Source organism: Polyodon spathula, chromosome 22, assembly GCF_017654505.1.
Source record: "Polyodon spathula isolate WHYD16114869_AA chromosome 22, ASM1765450v1, whole genome shotgun sequence".
NCBI classification, from domain to species: Eukaryota; Metazoa; Chordata; class Actinopteri; order Acipenseriformes; family Polyodontidae; genus Polyodon; species Polyodon spathula.
Window position 1 is genome coordinate 523,775 of NC_054555.1, and position 27,528 is coordinate 551,302.

General features: G+C 40.3%; 1 protein-coding gene across 4 annotated transcripts in view; it reads left to right on the forward strand.

Annotated features, from left to right (window-relative positions):
* Window positions 1–25,531, forward strand: part of sgcd (sarcoglycan, delta (dystrophin-associated glycoprotein)) — a 110,244-nt gene extending 84,713 nt beyond the window's left edge. For 2 of the 4 annotated variants that reach the window (XM_041223367.1, XM_041223366.1), the window contains exons 6-8: window positions 14,592–14,664; window positions 23,339–23,462; window positions 24,187–25,531. In XM_041223367.1, the coding sequence (XP_041079301.1) occupies window positions 14,592–14,664; window positions 23,339–23,462; window positions 24,187–24,360 (371 nt within the window). In that variant the 3' untranslated portion in view covers window positions 24,361–25,531. Of the gene's footprint in view, window positions 1–14,591; window positions 14,665–18,534; window positions 18,993–20,867; window positions 21,281–23,338; window positions 23,463–24,186 lie in introns of those variants that run through there. The other 2 variants (XM_041223370.1, XM_041223369.1) reach the window with 2 other exon arrangements.
* Window positions 25,532–27,528: the final 1,997 nt, after the last annotated feature.

Below are 27,528 nucleotides of genomic sequence, written 5' to 3' on the forward strand. Positions count from 1 at the left end.
CTCATTTGCATCTGAGTGTTTCATTTCAGAGGCATATTGAGCTGTATCTCTGCACCGCATGGAGCCGTTTGGAGAAACAATAGGAAAAGCAGGAATAGCCGCAGGCCAGGAATGAAGAAGTGAATTTGCTTAAGTTAAGGTCGTTATTGCATTTCACATGCGCAGATGGTCTGCCGATCTACGCTCCGTGATTGCGTTTCACATGCGCAGATGGACTGCCGATCTACGCTCCGTGATTGCGTTTCACATGCGCAGATGGTCTGTCGATCTACGCTCCGTGATTGCGTTTCACATGCGCAGATGGTCTGCCGATCTACGCTCCGTGATTGCGTTTCACATGCGCAGATGGTCTGTCGATCTACGCTCCGTGATTGCGTTTCACATGCGCAGATGGTCTGCCGATCTACGCTCCGTGATTGCGTTTCACATGCGCAGATGGTCTGTCGATCTACGCTCCGTGATTGCGTTTCACATGCGCAGATGGTCTGCCGATCTACGCTCCGTGATTGCGTTTCACATGCGCAGATGGTCTGCCGATCTACGCTCCGTGATTGCGTTTCACATGCGCAGATGGTCTGCCGATCTACGCTCCGTGATTGCGTTTCACATGCGCAGATGGTCTGCCGATCTACGCTCCGTGATTGCGTTTCACATGCGCAGATGGTCTGTCGATCTACGCTCCGTGATTGCGTTTCACATGCGCAGATGGTCTGTCGATCTACGCTCCGTGATTGCGTTTCACATGCGCAGATGGTCTGCCGATCTACGCTCCGTGATTGCGTTTCACATGCGCAGATGGTCTGTCGATCTACGCTCCGTGATTGCGTTTCACATGCGCAGATGGTCTGCCGATCTACGCTCCGTGATTGCGTTTCACATGCGCAGATGGTCTGTCGATCTACGCTCCGTGATTGCGTTTCACATGCGCAGATGGTCTGTCGATCTACGCTCCGTGATTGCGTTTCACATGCGCAGATGGTCTGTCGATCTACGCTCCGTGATTGCGTTTCACATGCGCAGATGGTCTGTCGATCTACGCTCCGTGATTGCGTTTCACATGCGCAGATGGTCTGTCGATCTACGCTCCGTGATTGCGTTTCACATGCGCAGATGGTCTGTCGATCTACGCTCCGTGATTGCGTTTCACATGCGCAGTTTGCAGGTCTGGTTTCACCCACGAATTGCAACTGGAGAATCAGATCAGGCTAACCAGCTGTTCTCTCACAGTCAATGTCTTAGTATGAATACAATCTTTAAAGGAGAGTCCTCTCTGTGTAAATATGGGTTTGGATTGAATTGCAACATGCCAGGGCATGTTGTTCATCAGGGGCTTGTTTTTTTTTTATTGATTTCTGATATTTTAGGTAGCAGAGATGATTATGCGTAATTAATCAATCAATCGATTAATGAATCTCTGTTTAGTACAGCGCCTTTCGCAATAAATTTCTGAAAAGTGCCCTACATGGACAAAACAGTATATTGACAGCTGTAAAGAAGGAGTAACAATAAACCATAAAAAGCAGAGAATACAATAAAGCAGACAAAACATAAGATAGAGGAATCAAAAACAAGAGAAAGAAAAGCACAGTCTTTTTATGATAAATGAGATCAGTTATAAAATGTGTCTTTAGTGAGGTTTTAAAAGCTTCAGCAGCTCGTGCTTCCCTTCCAGACCTAGGCAGATCATTGCATAGTTTAGCAACCCTGGAGCTGAAGCTCTGACACCTGCATTCTTCTAGAAAATTCTCCAGAACTTCAAACATTAAACACAACTTCAAAATGATGTAAAAGAGGCAAGAAAAACTCTTCCCATTGAATACAGCATGAGGCAAGTGCAGTATTATCAATCTCCCTGTTTTAACAGGTAAGTGCAGTATTATCAATCTCCCTGTTTTAACAGGTAAGTGCAGTATTATCAAGCTCCCTGTTTTAACAGGTAAGTGCAGTATTATCAATCTCCCTGTTTTAACAGGTAAGTGCAGTATTATCAATCTCCCTGTTTTAACAGGTAAGTGCAGTATTATCAATCTCCCTGTTTTAACAGGTAAGTGCAGTATTATCAAGCTCCCTGTTTTAACAGGTAAGTGCAGTATTATCAATCTCCCTGTTTTAACAGGTAAGTGCAGTATTATCAAGCTCCCTGTTTTAACAGGTTAGTGCAGTATTATCAATCTCCCTGTTTTAACAGGTAAGTGCAGTATTATCAATCTCCCTGTTTTAACAGGTAAGTGCAGTATTATCAATCTCCCTGTTTTAACAGGTAAGTACAGTATTATCAAGCTCCTTGTTTTTAACAGTGGTAATGTAAAATAATTGTAATAATACTTCTACTAGCTTAGTGCACTTTATGAAAAGCTAAGGGCTTTATTCTGTAAACAGAGTAATTTCTTCTTCTCCAGATGTACATTTAGCCTAATTAGCAGCCATGCTTAATGTCTCAGGTACGTGGCATTGCATCATGAAACACTGGTTAATTAAATCAATTGAGCCTCATTAAAGTCAGCAGAAAGAGGCTTATCTGACTTAAAAGGACTTCTGATAATTATTCATTCAGTTGTAGTTGTAAATATATCCCCAAAAAGGCAGTAGGCTGTAATGAATTCATTAAAATCCTGTAAGTACATTTAATACTGCAGGTAACTTTCTCCTTAACAGAGAGATCATATAGAACAGAGAGAACAGAGGGAACAGAGAACAGAGAACAGATCGAACAGAGAGAACAGCTAGAACAGAAAGAACATAGAGCAGCTAGAACAGAAAGAACAGAGAACAGCTAGAACAGAAAGAACAGAGAACAGCTAGAACAGAAAGAACAGAGAACAGCTAGAACAGAAAGAACAGAGAACAGCTAGAACAGAAAGAACAGAGAACAGCTAGAACAGAAAGAACAGAGAACAGCTAGAGCAGAAAGAACATAGAGCAGCTAGAACAGAAAGAACAGAGAACAGCTAGAACAGAAAGAACATAGAGCAGATAGAACAGAAAGAACAGAGAACAGCTAGAACAGAAAGAACAGAGAACAGCTAGAACAGAAAGAACAGAGAACAGCTAGAACAGAAAGAACAGAGAACAGCTAGAACAGAAAGAACATAGAGCAGATAGAACAGAAAGAACAGAGAACAGATAGAACAGAAAGAACAGAGAACAGCTAGAACAGAAAGAACAGAGAACAGCTAGAACAGAAAGAACAGAGAACAGCTAGAACAGAAAGAACATAGAGCAGATAGAACAGAAAGAACAGAGAACAGATAGAACGGAAAGAACAGAGAACAGATAGAACAGAGAGGGTGAAAGGGGAGTATTTCATAACGAATGAGGTGTTTCTGGTGTGAGTGTGAGGAGGAGATCAATAAACCATTCCTTTTTAAATCATAAAAATACATAGTTTTTAAACAAACACAAACCATTCCTTTTAAATCATAATACGCATTTACCAGCAGGGCTCTGCTCAGCCACATATCTATACACAGGGCTCTGTTTCTCTGCCAGAGCTGTGCCAACTGTGTCTCAGTAATATAACCAGGAAAAAATTAAAAAAAAACATTCAGCAATTCACAGCCAGAACTTGAATATTATACTTGGGCTAGGGGGTGCTCTATGAGGAATGAATATCTGCCTGCATCACACTGATACATCTTCAGGAGTGCTGGCACACAGCATATTTATTTGGTAGCAGATTTACAGTCTCTCAAGAAAACAAAACTGCACAAGCTTGGTGTAACATCAGAGAAATTAAGTTTCTGTTTTGTAGTCTTGCTGCAAGCTGGAAAAATGCCCTGCAGGAACAACTGTCTGTCGATACCGTCGAGAGATTATTTTATTTCTTTGTAGCTTTGGCTTGGGCAATTTAGTTCCACTTTAAAGGTTCACCAACATACAGGCTCAAGCTTCTTCAATAACAAGCAGAGCAATTGGATTGTTTCTATTAGCTTTTATTGCATCGTTTTCTTGCTCAAAGCTTATATCTTGCATGACTAAACACCATCATTGAGCTTTTTTTTAAATCTGCATCAATATGCATTTTTTTATTTATTAAAGAACACATTTCTATAGTAAGGTCCACTGAGATATCCTATCTCATTAACAGGGAGCCTGTGTCAGCAGCAGCTGCAGATTAGTTAAAAATGCACAGTCCTTGGCAGACATACACAATCCAACAATTAAACAGAGGCATGCATTATTCACAACTTGAGAAAAAGTAGATTTACACTGTATCCAAATGTCATGCCACAGCTCTAGGATTTACTTTATTCTGGTTGTATTAAGATCAAGAAACTCTTAGTTAGATTAGTTCTCTGAAACTGCTCCTGGTTTGCCTGATTGCTAAGTGTTTTATTCCCTCTCTTGTGTATTTTACTAGCAGTCTGCAGTATTCACTAATTCCTTACTCAATTGCTTTGCTTTTATAACTTAAAGAAATATTGAAAGGACCCATTTCCTTATCTTCACTTTGGACTTCTAAAATAACTGCTGATGTTGAGCTGTGCCTGTTACACTCTTTAGAAAATAAATACAATAAAAAGCTAACAATAATTCACTTGCATTTTCAGTGTCCAAAAATGCAATCTTCACACTTCTAAAATGATTCAACAGGTAACAAAAGACATACATAATGTTGGGCGCTAGTAAGAATGTGTCGATTGACAACTATAACCGAGTCTCTGTAACAGTTATGATGTGCACTTCAAGTGTATAAAATGAGTGCCAGAAACGCATTTTACATAACTTCTGAGTACAATGTACATACTGGTATGATGCTAAGACTGAACAAGCATCATCTTTAGCCTATTGCAACTGCAAGGATAATGAGGCTGGCTTTGGATAGGAGCCGATGTTTATCAGTGTTCAGCACGTTTACACATTTATAGCACCCAATACAAAGGGAAGACGTGAACACAATGCACGCTGTATACACAAAGGGAGCTATACAGGCACAGACAAGAATTAAACAAGATACAATACGGCTCATATATTTTAGTGGTCTTGACGATACACGAGATGGTGTTACCATGAAGGGCATCTATTGACTTTCCCCTTTGTAATCCTTCGGTAACATTTTACATGAAGTGTCTCTAATTACTGTGTAGTAATTAGAGTAGTAGTTACATAGTAGTTACTTATACCTGTGCACTTACACACAATTACAATGTTAGCATGCACAGTTACAATGTACCTAATGTGTACATCTTTTTGCAAGAACGCAGTTGTTTCAGAAATGGTTATGTCTAAGGTTATATTGTGCAAAAAAAAAAAAAATCACATAAAGTACATTGTGACTATGCGCACTAACATTGTAATTGTGTGTAAGTACACAGGTATTCACTAAGTAACTCCCATGTAAACGCTCAGTAATTGGAGACACTCCATGTAAAGTGTTAGCAGTGCCTAACTCTTTGATGAGCTGACACAGCTGCAGGGAATGGACCTGCAGCAGCACTCGCAGGCCCTTCCAATACCTGGGATTGACAGACAAGCCAGGAAACCTAATTAGATGAAGACAAGATGATTGTAAAAGAGAGTACAGGTCTAGGCAAAAAACAAAAGGCAATGAATAAATTAGCGAGGCAAGAAAGACAGAAAAAAGAGAGCACTATGGTACTCATTCAGCTAAGAGAACACTGAGGCATACACTATGTATATATATATACACACAAGCTAAATGTCATGAATTAAAATTAAAACAATAATGGTTGGGAACTCATTTAAAAATTGCTAGCCTCTGGCTCTTCAGTAATTTAAACTTTTGAGGGCATGGTTGGCAAATATATGAATAAAGGGTGCAGTGCGCTTGTTGCTTCTTGTAACGTTCAAATCTAAATTAAATCCCAACATGTGGATGGCTGCTGTGTAATAAAATTATCTGGCACCTCTTTTTTGTTGCAATATTCATAATTAAAGCTGCTTAATTAGCCTCAAGTATATCCCATTAACACACTTAAGAAGTTCATTTAAATTGAATGGCACAGTTAATAATCACAACAGGGTTCAATTTACTGGCAGTGGTTCAAAAAAGCAGTATTTTATTCAGCACAAATAAGATGGGCAAAATGCAAAATTTCTTTCGCTACGTACATTTCAATGAACTACTTTTTTTTGCTTTAGTTTACACACAAATATCCACGTCTCGAATACATCCCATAAACAGCTGAAATGCTCAGGCGTTCATTGTGCTTTATTACACTGTGCTGTGCTTTATTACACATTGATGTGCTTTATTACACTGTGCTGTGCTTTATTACACTGTGCTGTGCTTTATTACACTTTGACGTGCTTTATTACACTGTGCTGTGCTTTCCCATGCTGCCACTGTGCTTTATTACACTGTGCTGTGCTTTATTACACATTGATGTGCTTTATTACACTGTGCTGTGCTTTCCCACATTGTCACTGTGCTTTATTACACTTTGCTGTGCTTTATTACACTTTGACGTGCTTTATTACACTTTGCTGTGCTTTATTACACTGTGCTGTGCTTTATTACACGTTGATGTGCTTTATTACACTGTGCTGTGCTTTATTACACTTTGACGTGCTTTATTACACTGTGCTGTGCTTTCCCATGCTGTCACTGTGCTTTATTACACTGTGCTGTGCTTTCCCACATTGTCACTGTGCTTTATTACACTTTGCTGTGCTTTATTACACTTTGCTGTGCTTTATTACACTGTGCTGAGCTTTATTACACTTTGATGTGCTTTATTACACTGTGCTGTGCTTTATTACACTTTGACGTGCTTTATTACACTGTGCTGTGCTTTCCCATGCTGCCACTGTGCTTTATTACACTGTGCTGTGCTTTCCCATGCTGTCACTGTGCTTTATTACACTTTGCTGTGCTTTATTACACTGTGCTGTGCTTTATTACACTTTGATGTGCTTTATTACACTGTGCTGTGCTTTATTACACTTTGACGTGCTTTATTACACTGTGCTGTGCTTTCCCATGCTGTCACTGTGCTTTATTACACTTTGATGTGCTTTCCCATGCTGTCACTGTGCTTTATTCCACTTTGCTGTGTTTTTACTGTGGGAAACTTTTAGGAGAGCACCTTACTATTGTGAGCAAAATGATGGAGTTAGGGATACTGCAGAAATGTGTTAAAGTGCAGACCACTGCCCCACATGCCATAATTACAATCCTATTTATATATGTACTAAGTACATGTCTCCAGTACTGGCAATGGTAAAACTAAAATGAAACATGGTTGTGTATAGGTGGTATACACTTCACTGTATATGGTTGTGTATAGGTGGTATACCCTTTACTGTACTTCTTGAATATAATGGATTTCTCTGAAAGTTACAATAGTTTGTTCTAATAAAAATGTTAGATTCCAGAGACTGCTCATATCAAGTTGAAAATGTCACAGCTGGACTCATTTTTAGCATTTCTCAAACTCAATTTTGGTATCGTATTTTCATCATAGACTCTGTCTATCTTCGATCTCAAGCCCGTCTTCCACAAGCTCGGCTGGCACAAGCGCTGAAAAGAAATAATGAATCAATTGAATTCGCAGGGGCCTTTAAAACCCCATTAAGAAGAGGCAGCAACAAATGCCTATCTCAGAAAGAAATCCGTGCTTCATTGTGCTTTACAACAAAGGAAAACACATTGATGGGAAGTAAAGAAAGCGTTACTGCTAACGCTTTCGTATGGCTTTTTCAGCCAAGGTTTTATTTATTATTAGTGCAAAAGCTCAGGATTAAGGATGGGCAAACTGAGTTTTTAATGAATTATACTGTATACAGTTTATTTCTTACCTTTTTAATATCCTGTAATCTGTGACTTTTTTATTATTATTATCTAATGCTAAATCTGCTTATAGCACTATTTACCAGGTTTACCAGCTAATGTGAGCTATTACGTAAATGTGTATGATATAAAGTATCCACTTCATATCTGTAAATAATGTAAATCAACACGTTAGAAAATGCATTTGATATTCTTGATGGCTAGAAGGTGGCACGTCTTCAGTGGACACTGATCCTGATCACATCCAAAACAATTTTCAGTTGACACCGGTCCCCTTTGTAAACAGTCTTAAGCCCCATTTCCATCTGTACCATGAAACCAGTCTTTAAAACTCAACCTCATCTTATTCCAGTATTGAAATGTGACTGCAGCCAGACATTTAAAACTCTCATGTCCTTTGCATTAGAACGCTTATCAGGTAACTTCCACCACCAGAGACTGAGTTCTGCCAGCTCACGGTCATGACTGTGACTGGCAGTCCTATTGAAATAGTGTTGATGTCGATCTGCTGCTGGTAGAAACGAACAACTCTGTTTTGAAATTTCTTTCAAGTCAGTCCCAGCGTCAGATGGAAACATAGCTCCCACACTTAGCAGCAAACCTTGATTATGCACTCAGGCATGGAGACTGTTCTCTCATCCCCTGAGAGGAAGATCCTTCCAAGCCGGGTTTTAAAGCACGCTCAAGAGGAAATGTATGGAAGCACGAATGGGATCTATATTTAAAAATAAAAAGAACAGACCAACTGATTGAGAAAGTTAATGAGGTTTCTGTTTTTAAGAACCAGCAGCTTCAGTGAAAGGTCACTGCCTGCCCTCCAGGGCTGGATTCTCTCCACTGATCGCTGTGTGATACTGACTGATGAGAGGCTGCGGTTCCACTGGATGCAAGCTGCAGGCAGCTGCTTAGTTAACTTCAAAACCTGTAAAGAAAAAGAAAAAAAAAATCACATAGCCAAATGACTTTCACTGTGACATTTTTAATGATTCAATTTTCTTTTGTTAACATGCATGTTTTTTTGTTTTTTTTCAGAATGCTTTGTAGTGATTCTTAGGGTATTTAAAGGCACATAACAGATGTATTGTACAATATACTGTTAGTAACAGGATGCCTCTAAATGCAGTTCCGGCAGGTGCTATTTCAGCTTGAAGGACAATGCATCTATTAAAAGATTTAGGATTCTCAACCCAGCAGCAATGCAATTTATAAAGAAATGCTACCACTGCAGGATTGTCTGAGATAAAAGTTTTAATTAAGATGCTTCGCTCAATAAGCGTGGTCTGAACCACTTGCAGTGACATCTAATACAGAGACAATGGTATAGCTTACGATATTCCAGAATTCTGTGTGAAAAGCTAAAGCATATGAACCTGTACTTCAGCCATGTGTCACTAAATACAATCAAGGAACAGCAGCTGACTGTCTGCAAGTCTGACAACATTACTCTTCGAATATTGATCTGGACACGGTTTGAAAGTACAGCTTTAGTCTGGAAAATGCAATAAAGTCTGCAATTACAAAAACATAACTAACCGCAACTTGATCACAATCTCTGATTCGTGACGAAAAACAGAAAAAGAACGTACAAGAACACACAGAACTACTGTCCTTGAATAAAAAACAAAGCAAGGAAATGCCTCCTTTCAAGGTGACAGCACAGTTAGTGACACACGGTGATCGCTGTGCTGGGGCTACAGAAAGGAAAGGAAAGGAATGGTGGTCTGTTGTACTGTAAAGACAAGGTGAGTCCTTACTGTGGACACATGCAGCTTAGATGTAGTTTCCTCACCCAAAGACTGTATTTGTCTTTCTGTATCCACCTGTTTTCAAGCACGGCAAATTGAAATCTGAGTTCCTTTGGCAGCATTAGCTTGTGAATTTCAATTAACAAGGTAACAGTGCACTTTTTGTTTATCGTGGCACCCACCCAAAAGCCTCCCAATGTCAGCCCATACATCAGCGCTCTGTGCTTTCACAGGACATCTAGTACTTATCTTATCTGGGAAGCGCTACTGGCTCCATTGCAGGACCCACAGGAGTTTTTAAACATTCGAGCTGACTGGTGTAATGCTGTAGAGTTTCGTTAGCTTGAGGTTTCGTTCACTGGAGTGGAAGAGTCTTATCAAAGTGCTATTTCTAGAAACTCTACAATGCTACAATATTCTTTCCATTAATTCTCATCGCTGCTGCTTTGTGATGCTTGCTGAGTTTTAATTGGGTCCCGCTCACGTCTGCGAGCTGCTGATTGTAATCTTCAATGTGTCAAAGTTCTGATGGGTACAGGGGTCTGTGTTTGCACTCAGAACCCCTTCAGTCACTGTGTGGAGAACTGGACCAAGTTAACGTTCCGATCTATATTTATAATGCATGATGTTTTGTTTTTGTTTTGTTTTTTCGAAGTTTTAGCACCGCAACTTCACAAACACCATAGAGTTCACACAAACTGTTTTAAAATGTTGAAACATTTAATAAAAAATCACGACCGAAGGGATATATTATCTACCCCCCATCTCCCTTAGCTTACTGCCACTGCCACAGAACACATGCACTTTCATCTATTCTGTATATCCTAAAACATGTACTCTTGTATTCCATATATCCTAACACATGTACTCTTGTATTCCATATATCCTAACACATGTACTCTTGTATTCCATATATCCTAACACATGTACTCTTGTATTCCATATATCCTAAAACATGTACTCTTGTATTCCATATATCCTAAAACATGTACTCTTGTATTCCATATATCCTAAAACATGTACTCTTGTATTCCATATATCCTAACACATGTTTTCTGCTTCTATTCGATTTGTACTACAGCAGCACAAGCGGCTTGTGAAACAGAAGGCTGTATTTGCTTATTATCTTGTATGTTTTTCATTTAGCTTCTTATCAACAAGGTGCTTCTTGTGTGTGTGTGTGTGTGTGTGTGTATGTGTGTGTGTGTATATATATATATTTATCACGCCACTTTCCCTAATTCCCATCACATTTGCATTTAAATCATGAGAAGCCTGGAGGAGACACTTGAAAAGAGAAGGAATAAATATATGATTAATTTTCGCTATCAATTGCGAGCACCGTTTTTCCATGAAAGGTCTTTTATTATCTGTTTACAGGCTTTTTATCCTCAAAGAAAAAGAACAGCTTAAATAAGCATATGTTTACTGGCACGTCAGTAATAAATTCAGCTGGTACTGTAGTAACAAGGTGCGTGGTAGAAACCACTACTATGAAGTTTAAGAGTGCATCCAGTACTAGCTAGCTAGAGATCATACTGTCTGTCCTCCACAGACATGAACCTCTACAGAAGATGCATGGGATCATCCTAACCCTAATCCTAACCCTAACCCTAGAGATCAGACTGTCTGTCCTCCACAGACATGAACCTCTACAGAACATTCATGGGGTCATCCTAACCCTAACCCTAGAGATCAGACTGTCTGTCCTCCACAGACATGAACCTCTACAGAACATTCATGGGGTCATCCTAACCCTAACCCTAACCCTAGAGATCAGGCTGTCTGTCCTCCACAGACTGCACACATGAACCTCTACAGAACATGCATGGGAACATCTTGGCAGTGGCAATTTCGTAGAACAGAAGGAAAATCTAAAAGGTGTGACACAAACCATCAAAATACTAAAATAGGTACTATTTCCACCCTAAACAACTGACACAAGATATTTAGCTGTCTTTTGCCTACAGATTGGTACCAGCCCGCCACACACACACACACACACACACAGCAATCAAATCTACTTGCACAGGTTGTAATGTGAATCCAAAGGGATTGCATGATGTAAAAGGTCCCTGTTGTTTTTCTCATTATTTATGCATCAAAACGAGATGTTTGTTTACCAGACCACTGTATGAAGCTTCTGTAGTTGCAATCTGGAATGGAATACAATTCACAAGTGGTTATTTTTCATGAATTGCGTTGTTATTATCTGTGTGTGTGTGTGTGTGTGTGTGTGTGTGTGTGTGTGTGTGTGTGTGTGTGTGTGTGTGTGTGTGAGTGTGTGTGTGTGTGTGTGTGTGTGTGTGTGTGTGTGTGTGTGTGTGTGTGTGTGTGTGTGTGTGTGTGTGTGTGTGTGTGTGTGTGTGTGTGTGTGTGTGTGTGTGTGTGTGTGTGTGTGTGTGTGTGTGTGTGTGTGTGTGTGTGTGTGTGTGTGTGTGTGTGTGTGTGTGTGTGTGTGTGTGTGTGTGTGTGTGTGTGTGTGTGTGTGTGTGTGTGTGTGTGTGTGTGTGTGTGTGTGTGTGTGTGTGTGTGTGTGTGTGTGTGTGTGTGTGTGTGTGTGTGTGTGTGTGTGTGTGTGTGTGTGTGTGTGTGTGTGTGTGTGTGTGTGTGTGTGTGTGTGTGTGTGTGTGTGTGTGTGTGTGTGTGTGTGTGTGTGTGTGTGTGTGTGTGTGTGTGTGTGTGTGTGTGTGTGTGTGTGTGTGTGTGTGTGTGTGTGTGTGTGTGTGTGTGTGTGTGTGTGTGTGAGTGTGTGTGTGTGTGTGTGTGTGTGTGTGTGTGTGTGTGTGTGTGTGTGTGTGTGTGTGTGTGTGTGTGTGTGTGTGTGTGTGTGTGTGTGTGTGTGTGTGTGTGTGTGTGTGTGTGTGTGTGTGTGTGTGTGTGTGTGTGTGTGTGTGTGTGTGTGTGTGTGTGTGTGTGTGTGTGTGTGTGTGTGTGTGTGTGTGTGTGTGTGTGTGTGTGTGTGTGTGTGTGTGTGTGTGTGTGTGTGTGTGTGTGTGTGTGTGTGTGTGTGTGTGTGTGTGTGTGTGTGTGTGTGTGTGTGTGTGTGTGTGTGTGCGTGTGTGAAATGTTTTGGAAATTCTTCTTTTTCTTTCTCGAATGGATCGGTTGATGCCAGTCAGTATAATTCATCCATATCCAAACCACTCAATGATAATATCAGTTCAGGCAGAGACACATTTTGACAGATACAGTGTCTTCTTTGGCAGTTTAGAACCAGAGTTTTGTTTTGACATTTAGCTGAAAGCAAGCCCCTGGTGATCGTTATACCAGAACAAGACCTAGCCTAGCTTGTGCGCTGGTCTGCAGTCTGCAGTGTAACTCATTGAGCTGAGTCTATGTGGAGTCACATGCTGTATTAATAAATGCAGTGCACAGATAAACCACGTCATATTGTAGTGCAGCAGCTTCCCCCTATCTGGTCGGGAAGAAAGCTATTAACTGAATCTTTACAATGCTTCACAACATCGCTGATGTACCCTGTCTCATGCTTCATAACTTTCTGATTGATCGTCAGGAATTAGGGCATTGGGCAGAAGACCACATAATGGAAACACATCGATGAAATCCTTTCTGTGGGACATTAAGTGGAACTTAAAATAAAACTAAAATGGCTTTATGGATTTTGCACTCAATCTGTTTATGAGCATTTACTGCTGGTGCATTACAGAATGTCAAAGAGAGCATCAGGCGAGGCTGTTTGAATAGACTGCACAGCAGAATACAAATACAAGTTATTTACACAGCATGGCCCATGTGAGTAAATAAATGTACGGAGCTGATCCTGGTGAAACTGAGTATCGGGATACACGACATGTAGATCAATAGATTTATGAAACTATATCCGTGGAGGTCACATAAGTATGATCAAGTAAAACCAGCCAGATGAAAACCATGTTCATTATGTGTGGTATCAAGAAGACACAGACTGGATATGATTTAAAAATGTTCTTTGTGTTTATGTACACCTTTTTATACATATAGCTAATCCTGATACAAATAATTACTAAAAGTTGAACCAAATAAAATACGTATATATAATTTATAAATTGAGAATTACAAAAATTCATCTTAAGGGATTGCATTATTCATATACCAGTAATATTAAATGTTCAACTGATAAATTAAAGATCTAAAGCTATTTTTAGATAACCCTAAATTCTGCAGTGTGTTTTATTAACTAAATTATACTCTTTAAGTACAGGGGTTAAGAAAGCCAACATCTCTAACAGTGCATTTGAATCTTTTCAAAGTGGGCAGGCCAGTGAGTGCTCTATTCTTCTTACATTAATGAAGAGGATTTCAAATGATAAAATTTGTCACGTTTCAGATCATTAAACTCTGCCCCTGAATCTGACAGGAGAGCGGATGACTTGCCTGTTGAAGACTGTATCAGTTCTTTCTGGGTTTTTTTTGTGAGTTTAAACCAGCATAGCCCATCTCCTTATCCTATACCATCTTTCTTCATCCAAAAATACAATTTATCAGCTATCTGGGTGGGTGTTTGCAGTGTAATACTTATCAAGTTTTCTTTTTTTTTTAAATAAAATAAAAGTGCACAATTTGACACACAGCTTTCAGCAGGAAGTGCTGTGCCATGTTACATGCCATGTTACCCACGCTGCTGCGTAAATAAAATTAATTAGACATTGGGAGGTTTCCTGAGGAACATCTTTCATATTTTCAAACGTTAAACAGATTTGCTGGGGTTCGTTTTCCCTTATGAACTCAATTACGGGGGGTTGGTTCTTCAGACCAGCTCCTGACCCATCAGGGGTTCATTGACTGAACTGAACTCTACATGTCATCCCCAATGGGAGCGCAGTGTGTTAAAAACAGGTTAAGAGAAAAGCAAAGTGTAGCAGAATGCTTACTGAAAGCATGACCAACAATCACACTGGTAGGAGAGCATGGTTAACTGCAAAGTTCTGTGCCAATATAATGCGCTGCACTTTCATAAGAGATACTGGACTTCATGCAAAGACTTGAGTAAATACAGTAGCAAACCAAGACACAAGCCTCATAATCTCTCTTTTATTCAGCCTTCAATCATGTTACAGTTTGCTATACTTACATTGTGCTTGTGGTTTCAGGTGCTGAGGGAGCTGTGTTCAGCAACTCGATAGAAACGCCTCATATCAGAGCGGATCCTTTTAAAGAACTCAGGTGAGCCTTCCTGAGCTTGAAGAAAAGGTCGGGCTCTTGCAAAGATAGCTGCCAGCCAGTGATCAGTGTCAGGATGCAATAGCATACCTGGAACAATTTGGTTGGTCTGCTTCAAGACTAAAGCTTTTGGATTTCTTTTTTATTCACACTATTTAATGTTGACTTATTGTACTCCGGAATTATGAAACTCTCAATAGTGCTAAATGTAAAAATACTAAAAGAAACTACGGTACTGCAATTCAATGACAAACTGTGAAGTCACTGAAGACAATGAAAAAGACTTCTAGTGGAAACGTTTGTCATTGGATTTTATTAGGCTTCTTGTAGTACTGCTAAACATTTTTAACAGTAATATGTAGGAATACCAATTCCTAAATGAGCATAATGGTGTAGTGAATCTGCCCACCACTGAGTACTTACCTCTCCAGTGTAGTGGATAGATAGACCCTGTCCTTCGTGTATCTTTAATGCTGTAAGGACATGGTTGAGTTGCATTGCCTCTCTTTCCTGCTCCAGGCCTTGGGCCTGTGTAAGTGTGGGTTTTGTTTTTGTTAATACAAATTCTTTGAAATGCTGCATCTCGATGGATAAGCATGTTAATATGTCAACTGCAGTCCAACATCACATTAGATTAGTTGCTTTTCACAAACTATTGCAGGGGTAGGCAGCTCCAGTCCTGGAGTGCTGACACGATTCAGGCTTAAGAAGTAGAATGACATGGTTAACAGCCTCAGGTCCAGGGCAGGGGTTTAAATGGTCCAATTTAGTAATTAAAGACATGGAACCGAGACAAGGTAGCCTACCTGAACTACTAAAAGGTTGTGTTTTAGTGGAATAACTACCTATAGAGCAGGACCCTTCCATTGCAGTTCTTATAAATAGAGCAAGACCCTTCCATTGCGGCTCTTATAAATAGAGCAGGACCCTTCCATTGCAGCTCTTATAAAGAGAGCAGGACCCTTCCATTGCAGCTCTTATAAATTGTTCAATTGAGCTGGTTAAACATCTGTCCAAGCCCTAAGGCACTGTAGGCAACTTTTTTACTTCTAGCCCAGATCTTTGTTCCATCCGCGTCCTCCGTTATTAAACTGAGTCGATTAAACCCCGGAGCAGATCTTAAAACACCTAATCATTTAATTAAACTTATTAAACCTGAAACACAGTGGCAGTCTGAATCTATTAAACTCAGAGTGAAACTGGCCTCTAAGAACAGAAGCTGGCCCAGAAACGATCCCATGCCGCCAAACCGGTGACTGGATGGACCTTTTAAAGCTCGGGAAATGCAGTGGAGACGTATATATTGTGTGCCTTTACATTTGTGAGCAGCACAGGTAATTGCTGAAAAGCAATTCATTAGCTATTGAAAGACTTTGTTTATGCACAGATTTTTCCCCTGTAGCAAGTTTGCGATTCAATTTTGTTGCACGTGTTTTGGGATGCGCGCTCCAGCAGGTAGAATAGCTTTGAGGCAGAAGAGGGAAAAGCAGAACTAACTGCACCATTCATCCCAAACTGTCTGCTAGGAATAGCCATGTCAGTGCATATTGTACAGAAGCACAGAAAATAATGAAGTGAGCCCGACTCCCAGGAACAGCTCAGTCATGTGTTAGTGCCTTTGTCTTTGTAGGGTTGTACTTTCTGTTCTATATAATGAACAATCCTGGCTCTGTGCTAAAATTCCTTTTATAATATTCAATGTATACAATTCAATTATTATTATCTGCAATTTTTTTTTTTCACTTTAAGACCCTTTTTATCCATAAGTTATACACCTTTAAAGATCATTCAAATGGACCCCTTCATGCCAGTGTCTCATAAGATAAGAACACACCATTCCTGGTGGTCTCAAGCTTGGTGCTGCTCTATGATTGATCTCATTGGAGATGTCTTAAGCAAGGCACTTCTTGGTAGTTATCAGTCATAATACAAAATTCAGAAAAAAAGCAGATTAATAAAACGCATGCTGTGCTCTCGTGGCAGGCGTCATGATTGCTGACTGTTAAAACCGGAGACTTTCTCGCTGTAGTGGAAGAGCAATCAGATCAATACTGTAGAGGCAGCCCTCTCCCTGATCAATGCCCGGACGCTCATCAGAAACAAATTAAAATGGATTCGCATCAACTAAAACAAGCATGTGCAGCACAGTGCCAATACTAGACAGAAAGATGTGCTGGCAAGCCCATTATACAAGACACTGCAATGCAAATCAAGGACACAGATAACGACATCTCCTACAGGGATTGTCCAGTTATAGTGCTTTTGGGCATTTATCAAAAGGCCAAGGATCTAAGAACAACGTTTTTCCATGCTTTTTTGACAAAATGCCATAAAGGCAGATAAGCGATGTGTTGAGTTATACGGACAGATGAAGCAGGCTGGGATTATTGAATGGAGGACATCAATGGAAAGATAAATTCTATAGAACTGCTTCATGATTGTGTTAATTATAGGCGTGCAGTCTGAGGAAATGACATACTTGTATTTATAGCCACCTTATAGCTTTCAGGTTTGAATGAACCCTGTGTCAGTCTCCTAAGTGAAGTTTAGGGCATACTTTACACATCTACATTTCTTCACTTTTATACGTGTTTTAAATGAATCCTGTTTCACCCTGTAGATGTTTATTTACCAGGCTAACTAGATATATCCTTTATTCGTCATTAGCCATGTCTTGTGAAAAGAGTCCTCAATGCAGATTTATTTTAGAAACGACCACCTTTTGGTCTGTCTGGCAACAGAGGTCAAAGTGTTAAAGAAGTCAGCCCATAAAAATGGATGCTTGCTATGCATCATTCTGAACTTATCCTGTGCAGCATGGTGATGCTGTAACTGTGGTTACTGCTGTCCTGACTGGAATGTGTTCATTCATACCGCATAGCTTTGTGCTAGGAATACCTGTGTCATCTCGGTGTGTAGTATGCAGAAAATAAGATGATTGATCTCACTGCTCTCTGTGAGGAGAAGTGTCTCCTACCCTCTGTCCTAGGTCTGTCTCCACTTCATTTCCAACTGTATCCTTTGGACTAATACTACTGATAATAATGATAATGTGTGACACCTGATTGGTGTATGGATGTCACTAGAGCCCTGTAAGAAATCGCTTTGTAAGAAAGTTGATATTCCATTGTCAGGATGAACACTATATTTTTCTTGTTACTCAGCAAAAGCTTCAAATTCACTTTCTAAGCCAGTGTTTTGGAAATATGTCCCAGTAGTCTTACTGTAATTGTATTTGATCTAATTTACAAGACACTGCTGGTGTGATGCATTAATACTTCATGAGGAAGCCTACCATTATATCAAGGCTAGACACAGCTGAGAGGGCAGAAGAGAGGCCGGCAGAAATCTTATCTGGGATTTATTTTAGTGACATGAAGCCAGGTGCATTCAAACACGTTGGTTTTGGGAAGACGCAAGTCCATTTAAGTTAGCTTGTTAGAAGTCATAACCTTGCATTTAGTTTGGTCGTTTCAGCGTGCTGACTTGTTCAATACCGCTGATTACAGAAATATTGATTATTGATTATTGCTATCAGTGAATTCATGCATCTCTTGGTACCACTCCCAGATGAGATAGCTGAGCCTAATACTTTGAGTAAATGAAGTTTCGGTTGATGCCTCAGTGAAGGCAAACGGCTTAGTGCTGCATTACCCACTCGTGGGATCTGCTCTCCCTTCGCCTGCATTTTAGACTGTCTGTATCAGCCGGGAGTCTCATTTCTCAGGCTGGAAAATAAACCCAGGCATGCTCTTCAAACAAGAACAAAAAGCTGTATTTGAAATATTATCTCCGGGTTGTTTTTTTTGTTTATTTTTTTGGTTAAGTGCTGGGTCATCATAACTGAAGTAGTTTCTCATCTCTTCTGTGAAGTTCCTCTTGGAAGGCATGTCACGGAAATGAAAACAGATGGACTGAACTGTCTGAGACAAGCCTCTCAGCACTGAAACAGGAGGAGGGGGAGCTGGAGTGTCACAGTACCCTGAGAACCAGGGAGATGCACAGACACTGGATGTGGGATTCTACAATATGTCAGAAACAGAAAGGCATACAGAGGGCTCAAGTGGATTATTTTAGAAACTGAACTGTACACTGTCCAGAAGTCTCATTATTGTTAATGGGGTTCATTGTTCACACATTTCTGAGGATTTTATTAAGACTACAGCAGTGAGACTTTACTCATGTAGATAACTCTAATCATTTCTGATTTTACCTTTTTAATAGAGCAGTGAAGTACCAGCCCCATAGTAATAGCACAGTAAAGTATAATAAAGCACAGAGCATGCATGATGAAGCATAGGGAAGCATTGTAAAGGACAGTGAATGCATGATGAAGCACAGGAAAGCATTGTAAAGCACAGTGACTGCATGATGAAGCACGGGAAAGCATTGTAAAGCACAGTGAATGCATGATGAAGCACAGGGAAGCATTGTAAAGCATAGTGAATGCATGATGAAGCATAGGGAAGCATTGTAAAGCACAGAGATGTGTGGTAAAGCATAGTAAGGCACATAGGTGTGGTAAAGCATAGGGAAGCATTGTAAAGCACATAGGTGTGGTAAAGCATAGGGAAGCATTGTAAAGCACAGATGGGTTGGTAAAAGCAAAGTCAAGGCACTAAGGTGTGGGTAAAAGCATAGGGAAGCACTGGGGTTTTTAAAAGCACAATAGGTGCTGTAAAGCATATGGAGCATTGTAGGTATGGTAAAGCATAGGGAAGCATTGTAAAGCACAGAGAGGTGTGGTAAAGCATAGGGAAGCATTGTAAAGCACAGAGATGTGTGGTAAAGCATAGGGAAGCATTGTAAAGCACAGAGATGTGTGGTAAAGCATAGGGAAGCATTGTAAAGCACAGAGGTGTGGTAAAACTTAGTAGTGGGAAAAACATGGGAAAACTGCAAACATACTGTCGTAAATACAGGGGCAAACTTTTATAAGGGAGCAGAGTAGTCACACAACGAAAACATAATTTCAAAAAAATATGAAAGTCCTATATGATGCTACTAGACCTGACAGATTGGAGCCATTTGAACTTGATACAACCAATCAAGATCCAGATGTTACTTAACATTGTGTGAAATCGTATGCTACCTACAGCATCTGCAATGTTGATGGTGACCAGCAACAACAGAAGAAGAATATAAAGAAATATTATACAGTAAGCCAAGCCCCACTGGAGTCTATCAGCTACACTTCTAATTTCACTGAGAGTGTCAATGACAAAGCATTGGAAACATTTCAACAACAGCAGGGTCTACTGTCCAGAAATACATGAAGTACGTTAATATCGGGGTTTTGTCTGGTGATGGTAATATAAATGAAGGAATTGCTTTTTGTAGGGGAGAGAGAGAGAGAGAGAGAGAGAGAGAGAGAGAGAGAGAGAGAGAGAGAGAGAGAGAGAGAGAGAGAGAGAAAGAATAATGCTGCCCTCTAGAGGGTTGTGTGAACCTATTACTGAGAGACCGTCCTCCTTCCACTGTGCATTGAATTGCTGTGAAAGATTAGAGCTTTGCTGTATGTGATGGAATATTACATGCCTACATTTTCATAGATCACTTAATAAACCAGGATGAATACAAATTCTCAGGAGCATTTCTGTGTGTTTAAAGCAGTCATGTTACTCAAAGCGTAACAAAGTGGTCTATTTCAAATGTCCCTTCTGATCCTTAATGACAGGAGTGAGCAGCGGATAATAGCACAGTACAATTAGCTTTGCTTAGAGCATTGCTGTTAGGACAGCGCAAAGGGAAACATTTTGTTTAGCTTTTATTTATTTATCTATTTACTGTACATTGGTTTTTGGCCTGTGTACAGTGAAACTGAAACCCATTCTTCAGCTCTGAATTAATCAAGTCTGCAATTAAAAGCAATGCTCTCCCAGCATCAGGGTTTTAAATACAGAACCTGCTGGCAAGGTTGTTATACCAGGGATGTTATACTAAGTATAGCAGCAGCGTTATCATCTATAGCAACATTATTGGAAGGGCATGATTGAACTGCTACTGAATCCATAGAGATGCTCTTATTAGTCTTGAGTCTTTCATGAAAACTCTTTCATGAATCATTCCCGATCAGCTCGTAAGGGACGGCAGAAGGCAAGCACTCCCCTGCATTGCAATGCCTGGGCATTTCGTCCTCCACATTAAAGACTGCCACCTAATTATTTGCTTGTGTTGTTAATTCGCTGTGCAAATTCTGCCTCCAGCTACGAGATGAAACAGGATTGCCTGCTTTCAACAGAGGACCTGCCTGCCTTCCTGACTCTACCCAGCACTCTCCCTGCTTCCAGGGATGACAGGAGCGATGGAAGGCTGAACTGCCCCTCCGCTTTAACAGATGCAGATCATGTGCCAGTTCATCACAATAGTCCACACACACCCATATAGAGATCAGAACTGATCAGTATGAAGCTTGTTTGAAATTACCTGACAAGTCACCTTCCCATGCAGTCCTTTTCTGCAACTTTGTACTTGTGTGGCACAAGTATAACTAAGGAACATTAGATAGTTGCCTACATGGCCAGCACTGTCTCAACACTGAATCCATCTTCTGTTCTAAAAACAGAAATGTGTGTGCTAATGAGTGTACTTACACAGAATTACAATGCTATTATGCACATTTACAATGCACTTAATGTGGAAATCTTTTTGCAAGCTACAACCCTAATCCTTTTCTGATACAATTGTGTACATATATCATGCAAAAAGATTTACACATCAAGTTGATTGTAACTATGCATGCTAACATTGTAATTGTGTGTAAGTGCACAGGTATTTATTAAGTAACTACAATGTAAATAAACAGTAATCAGAGACTCTGAATGTAAAGTGCTACCATGTGTGTCAATCCGAAATCGTACTTCAGCGCACATACTCACACAGTCACATGTCTTCCTCTTGTGCGTGTGTGACAGTTCAATGTTATTTAATTAGTGTCTTGCTGAGGTATAGTATGCCATTATGTTTGGCAGCATGTCTGGGTGGAGTTCACCTTGAAGTGTGAGAATCCCCCATCCCTCCCAGTACAAGCACATTCTCTCTGAAAGGGTCAAGCTAACGTTGGTTTTCGACCCAGTCATCTCTCATTTGTAAAACCATAACTCTCTCCAGTTCTCTTATCAGTTGGGTTATTGCTGGAGATGAAGCTGCTGTTTGCTGGTCACACGTTGAAAGATGTCAAGGACACGTCAGCCGCTTTCCTTGACCTTAAACATTTGCCTGCACTCAAACCTCATATCCTCGCACCAGGGAGAAATCTCATATCCCCTCAGGAAGAAATCTCATACCCCCTCACCAGGGAGAAACCTCATATCCCTTCACCAGGGAGAAACCTCATACCCCCTCTCCAGGGAGGAAAAAAACATCTGCTTGGAGTAATGCTTCTTTTCTCCTATCTTGGTCAAAGTGAAGTAGACGCCAATTTCTTTTATTTGAGATGAACAATGGAATCTTGTGAAGGCTTTGTTGTTGTTCTTTTGGTCCTGAGTGTAAAATATCTTTTTTATACATTGCACAGCTACATAGATCATGTTTACAATGCAGCTGAAGCGCACACAGGCTCCATCACTCCTTATCTGTATATGCATAGCTGCATATATCCAGAGGCTTTACACTCACCTACACTCACCACGCAGGGTGGGTGTCAGTTACTCATTATATACTATAGCTTGAATAGATAGGATTCAATAATAAAGAATCTTTATTGCTCAAACTGTGTTTTAATTTTGTTATTTGTGCCAGATACTGTAAAATAGCTGATGCTTTCTTTTCTGGCTAAGAATTGCTCCATTCTATGAAACGCATTATGAAGGCATTGGAGCAGTGAAGCCTCCTTACACAGTGAAGAACAACAATTTACTGTCAGTGTGAGCGAACCATGAATTAACCACGAGCGCCGCTCCACCCAATTTCTTTTTTCCAGATCATGTGTTCAATACTAATATCTGTGATGACCTCGTAGAAACGAACCTGGAAATAGTATTTACTGTACAATATCCTTGTAGGTAGAAGGGAATACAAAATATGAAACCCTAAATCTGACATCCGGAAATCATTTTGAAAGCGCAATGCTGAAATGAAGAAAGAGCAGATAAAAACATGAAAGTATACAGATCAAGCACTTTGTTTATTGACAGGTGCTGTAGCTCCAAGTGGATAATGTCTATTCCTCCCCTACTGAGCCAAAGTAACTGATCAATAATGAGGCATAACAACTGACTGATGTACAAGCCCATGTCCAATTGAGTTAAAAATAACAATTGAAATGCCAGTGAATGAATCCACCACGTCCCTGCAGAGCTCCAGATGAAATGAAATGCTGCTCCAACACATGTTTCAGAAGCCGCTGTTTGTTAAATGCACTATTGAACATGTACCCGTCCTGCACAATGCACTGGCATCATGAATATGCAGATGTGCTCTGCACTTTACAGTGCTTTTTGGAGCTTTCTGTACTTCTGACAAGTTACAGAACAGAATTGCTTCACTGTTATCAAAGTTTCAAAGTTTCGCAATGTTAGGCACACACAGATTCACGATCAATGATTTGTGGGTTACAACATGTTTTACATCAGAGATTGGTGGTCATTTTGTTACAATTTGTTACAGATTTCTGCTTTTTTTGTGCATTGGGCTGCTTTGTCTCATGCCGGAATTCATTGTTTTGTTCATACTCTAGGCTGGAGTCCCCAACTCGTTCTTTGTTTATGGAGGCTCCAAAGGGGGTTGAAATCAATGCAGAAGCAGGGAACCTTCAGGCAACGTGCAGAAGTGAGATGAAGCTGGAGTCTAAAGATGGAGAGGTAGGACATGCTACTGGAGGAGGGATAGGGGTAGGGGTAGGGGTAGGGTTTGGGGTAGGTGTAGGGTTAGGGGTAGGGTTAGAGGTAGGGTTAGGGTTTGGTGTTAGGGTTAGGGTTTGGGGTTGGGGTTAGGGGTAGGGGTAGGGGTAGGGGGGTATGGGAGGGGGTGGGATGGGGTGTGCTCAATGAACACTAGTTATCATTTCTTGATATCACTTATAAAAATTTACCATGCTATATTTGCATGGTGTTTTTGCACTGCCATGCTTTTCCCCATGGTTATTCTATGCCTTTACCATAGCTAACACTGGTTTTGCCATGTTTTTTAATATGCTTTACCATTCCTCTTGACAATGCTTGCCTCTGCTTCACCATGCTTTCACTGTGCTTTATTGCACTTTGCTGTGCTTTTACTACGGGACACTTTTAGAAGGCAGCTGTAGTTGATTAAAGCAGGGCTGACCTCATATTAGCACTAGCAGTATTCACATTGGTCCCATTATACTTTGCTTTTACACTTTGGAATATGCAGATATTTTCATAAGGCAAGGCTATAGATGGGAAGTCTCTGTGGGTCCTGCTTCCTAATCAACCCTAATCACTCTCTATTGAGTGTGCAGTTCTAACTCACTGTACCGGTCCAGCTCTTTTTAGGGGATGGGACATCATACCAAATGAATTGATAATAATGGAGAGTTTTCTGCTCCCATGTCTTTTCCTGCAGATCTCTTTGGATGCTAACAACATCAAGCTACCTCGGCTTCCCAAGGGGACCTACTCTGCAGCCGGAGCCAAGCAGAAAGTTTTCGAAGTGTGCGTGTGTCCAAACGGACGGCTCTTCTTATCCCCCTCTGGGACCGGCTCAACCTGCCAGATTAGCTCCAGCGTCTGCCTCTGAAAACAGACAAACAAACCGAGAAATCTAAACGCGGCAGAGGGGCCTGTGTGGCACCAAACAGGCTTCTCAAAGCAGTCAGTGGAGAGAGAAAGAGCCGTGGGGGTGATGAGGAGATGCTCTCTGAGACACTGCGCGCGCGTGTGTGTGTGTGTGTGTGTGTGCGACAGCTGTTACCAGCACTCCTCTTGAACAATGTTTCAGTGCAACAATAACAAGGGTGATCACCTTTTTATAAATGGAATTGGAAAATTATTCAACTTTTTTTTTTCTTACTTTTGCTGTTTGTCTGAATAGCATTGTCCTTTTGCTGAAGAAGCAGAGAAGCTTGGGTTACGGAAACAAAAAATAATAATAAACTGTAAATGTTTTGAAAAGAAACAGAAAGAAGAAAAAAGAGGAAAAGGTCAATCATTTGTGTTCAACAACAGAATGTTTTGTTTTGGTTTTTTTTTTGTTTTTTCGAAACAAAATAATAATTTGGCAAAATGGAAACATTAATCATACATGAAGTTGTGGAATTTTATTTTGCAGTTCATTGAATTTATAATACCACCATTCCTTATTATATTAATTTTATTGAGCAGCTCATTCAATTTATAATACCACCATTCATTATTATATTAATTTCTTTGTAATATACTGTGCTACACAACTGTCCTGACCCCAAGCCTAACCGGGACATACAGCCTCTCGTTATTAATCAGACATTTTTATAGCTATAAAAAGAGAATGCTTTCATAGCAAATTGGTGCAGTTAATGTTTTTAAATTAATATCCCAAAGAAATGGATCTACTGCACCCTCAGCTCAGTGTTTTGTGATGCTAAGTGCTCCTCAAATACGTATTCATACATAGGGTTATCAGAGAACTGGGGCCGTGCCGATCGGAAACAGTAACAACGTTAAACCATCCTGGTTTTTTTTTTTTTATTGTATTCACATTATTTTTAAAAAGTACAAAACTGTATCACCCTGCTCAGCAAGTTAACAGCAGAGTGAGTTATTAGGTTGTGTGTTAGCGCCATTCAAAAAGCAAATAAACAATCTTGCGCATTAGTTCTTTCATAATTCTGACTATGTGTTCATCACATGTTGCAATGGTAATAGCTGATCTATTTTTTTGTAATCTGGCTTTTTGTACATTTAACATATTTTGATTAGATGACAATGGAAAGAAAAAGAGTTGTTGTGATCTGCAATAAATATGTTTAATTTTGAAATTATGATTGTGTTATTATATGCTGTTATATACAGCCTCAGTGAATTGAGAAAAAAGCAACATCCGTGCTTTTCACTGGTAACCCTATTAATACAGTGCTCCCTTCTAATACAGTAAGACAGTTCTCTAGAGTGGCACAGGTTATAAGTCAACTCTTTATACAGTGGCACTGGTTACATGGTGGTGTAGTTGTGTGTCCCATTCCACTTGTATTCTTGTTATAAGATCTCTTAGTGACTATTACTCCCGACTACAGTGTTACAAAGGGGGAGCACTGTGCACCTTTCTTTGGTTGTTATCCTCACAGCGCACTAACCCTTTAAAGGATCTTGTTATCTAAAGTCCTATGTGGGACCAAATCAAAAATTTGTATTACTATTATTTCAATAACCCTAACGGTGCACATCCAGAATGTGCGACCATGAACATGGAGTTGAGGCCATGGTGTTTATGTATATACACTGGAATTGCTACAGGGCCAGCCTAGTTGTGTGCATTGTTGAAAGTTCAAAAGGCTTTTACCACAGCGAGGCCTAAAGACAACGAGCCCTGCTGCTGTGTTCGCTGCAGATGAGAAAGAAAGAAAGAAAGAAAGAAAGAAAGAAAGAAAGAAAGAAAGAAAGAAAGACCATGTACTGTATGAGTCAACGATTTGCTATAAAAAACAGGCGCTACATTTTTCAGCAGGGTTTTTTTCAGTGGAACTTCTGTCAGTTTTCAGAGGATGTTTTTTTTCATTGTATTTAATGATTTAAACAATCTGTTTAATGACAGTTTATCTAAACAGTACAGGCCTTATTTTCAAAATGTTTTCTTCAACTTTTTAACAGAGAAAAAAAAGATGTTTACATAAACGAAAAGCAGACAGAGTGCTCTGAAGAGCATTGTTTAGTTCTGGCTTTGTCATATTAAGGGGGGGGGGGGTAGTTCTCCATCCAAAAACAAATCAATGAGTAAATTAAAAACATATTAACGAGTAAATTACAGACTGGAGTGAACGCTTTGAAAATACAGCCCTATATATCTAACTCCAAAAGATCTTCAGCTAGTCATCACTGAGTTAACAGCACAGCAGCAGAGCGTGGTTTGAGAGCAGGCATCTTCAGCCACTCTGCTGTTTAGGTCAGTACAATGCACATCAGAAATGAGCTGAACTCTTCAGAGTTTTTTATTTTATCAATCGAAACAACAAATTATATGCTTTCACAGGAACTCTTTGCTGTCCTTTCCTTTGTGTTTTTGTGCTGCAGTGTCAGTTCCAGTGATTATAAAAGCCTCAGTTGGTCTGGGTGTGTGTGCTGTGCTGCAGTGTCAGTTCCAGTGATTATAAAAGCCTCAGTTGGTCTGGGTGTGTGTGCTGTGCTGCAGTGTCAGTTCCAGTGATTATAAAAGCCTCAGTTGGTCTGGGTGTGTGTGCTGTGCTGCAGTGTCAGTTCCAGTGATTATAAAAGCCTCAGTTGGTCTGGGTGTGTGTGCTGTGCTGCAGTGTCAGTTCCAGTGATTATAAAAGCCTCAGTTGGTCTGGGTGTGTGTGCTGTGCTGCAGTGTCAGTTCCAGTGATTATAAAAGCCTCAGTTGGTCTGGGTGTGTGTGCTGTGCTGCAGTGTCAGTTCCAGTGATTATAAAAGCCTCAGTTGGTCTGGGTGTGTGTGCTGTGCTGCAGTGTCAGTTCCAGTGATTATAAAAGCCTCAGTTGGTCTGGGTGTGTGTGCTGTGCTGCAGTGTCAGTTCCAGTGATTATAAAAGCCTCAGTTGGTCTGGGTGTGTGTGCTGTGCTGCAGTGTCAGTTCCAGTGATTATAAAAGCCTCAGTTGGTCTGGGTGTGTGTGCTGTGCTGCAGTGTCAGTTCCAGTGATTATAAAAGCCTCAGTTGGTCTGGGTGTGTGTGCTGTGCTGCAGTGTCAGTTCCAGTGATTATAAAAGCCTCAGTTGGTCTGGGTGTGTGTGCTG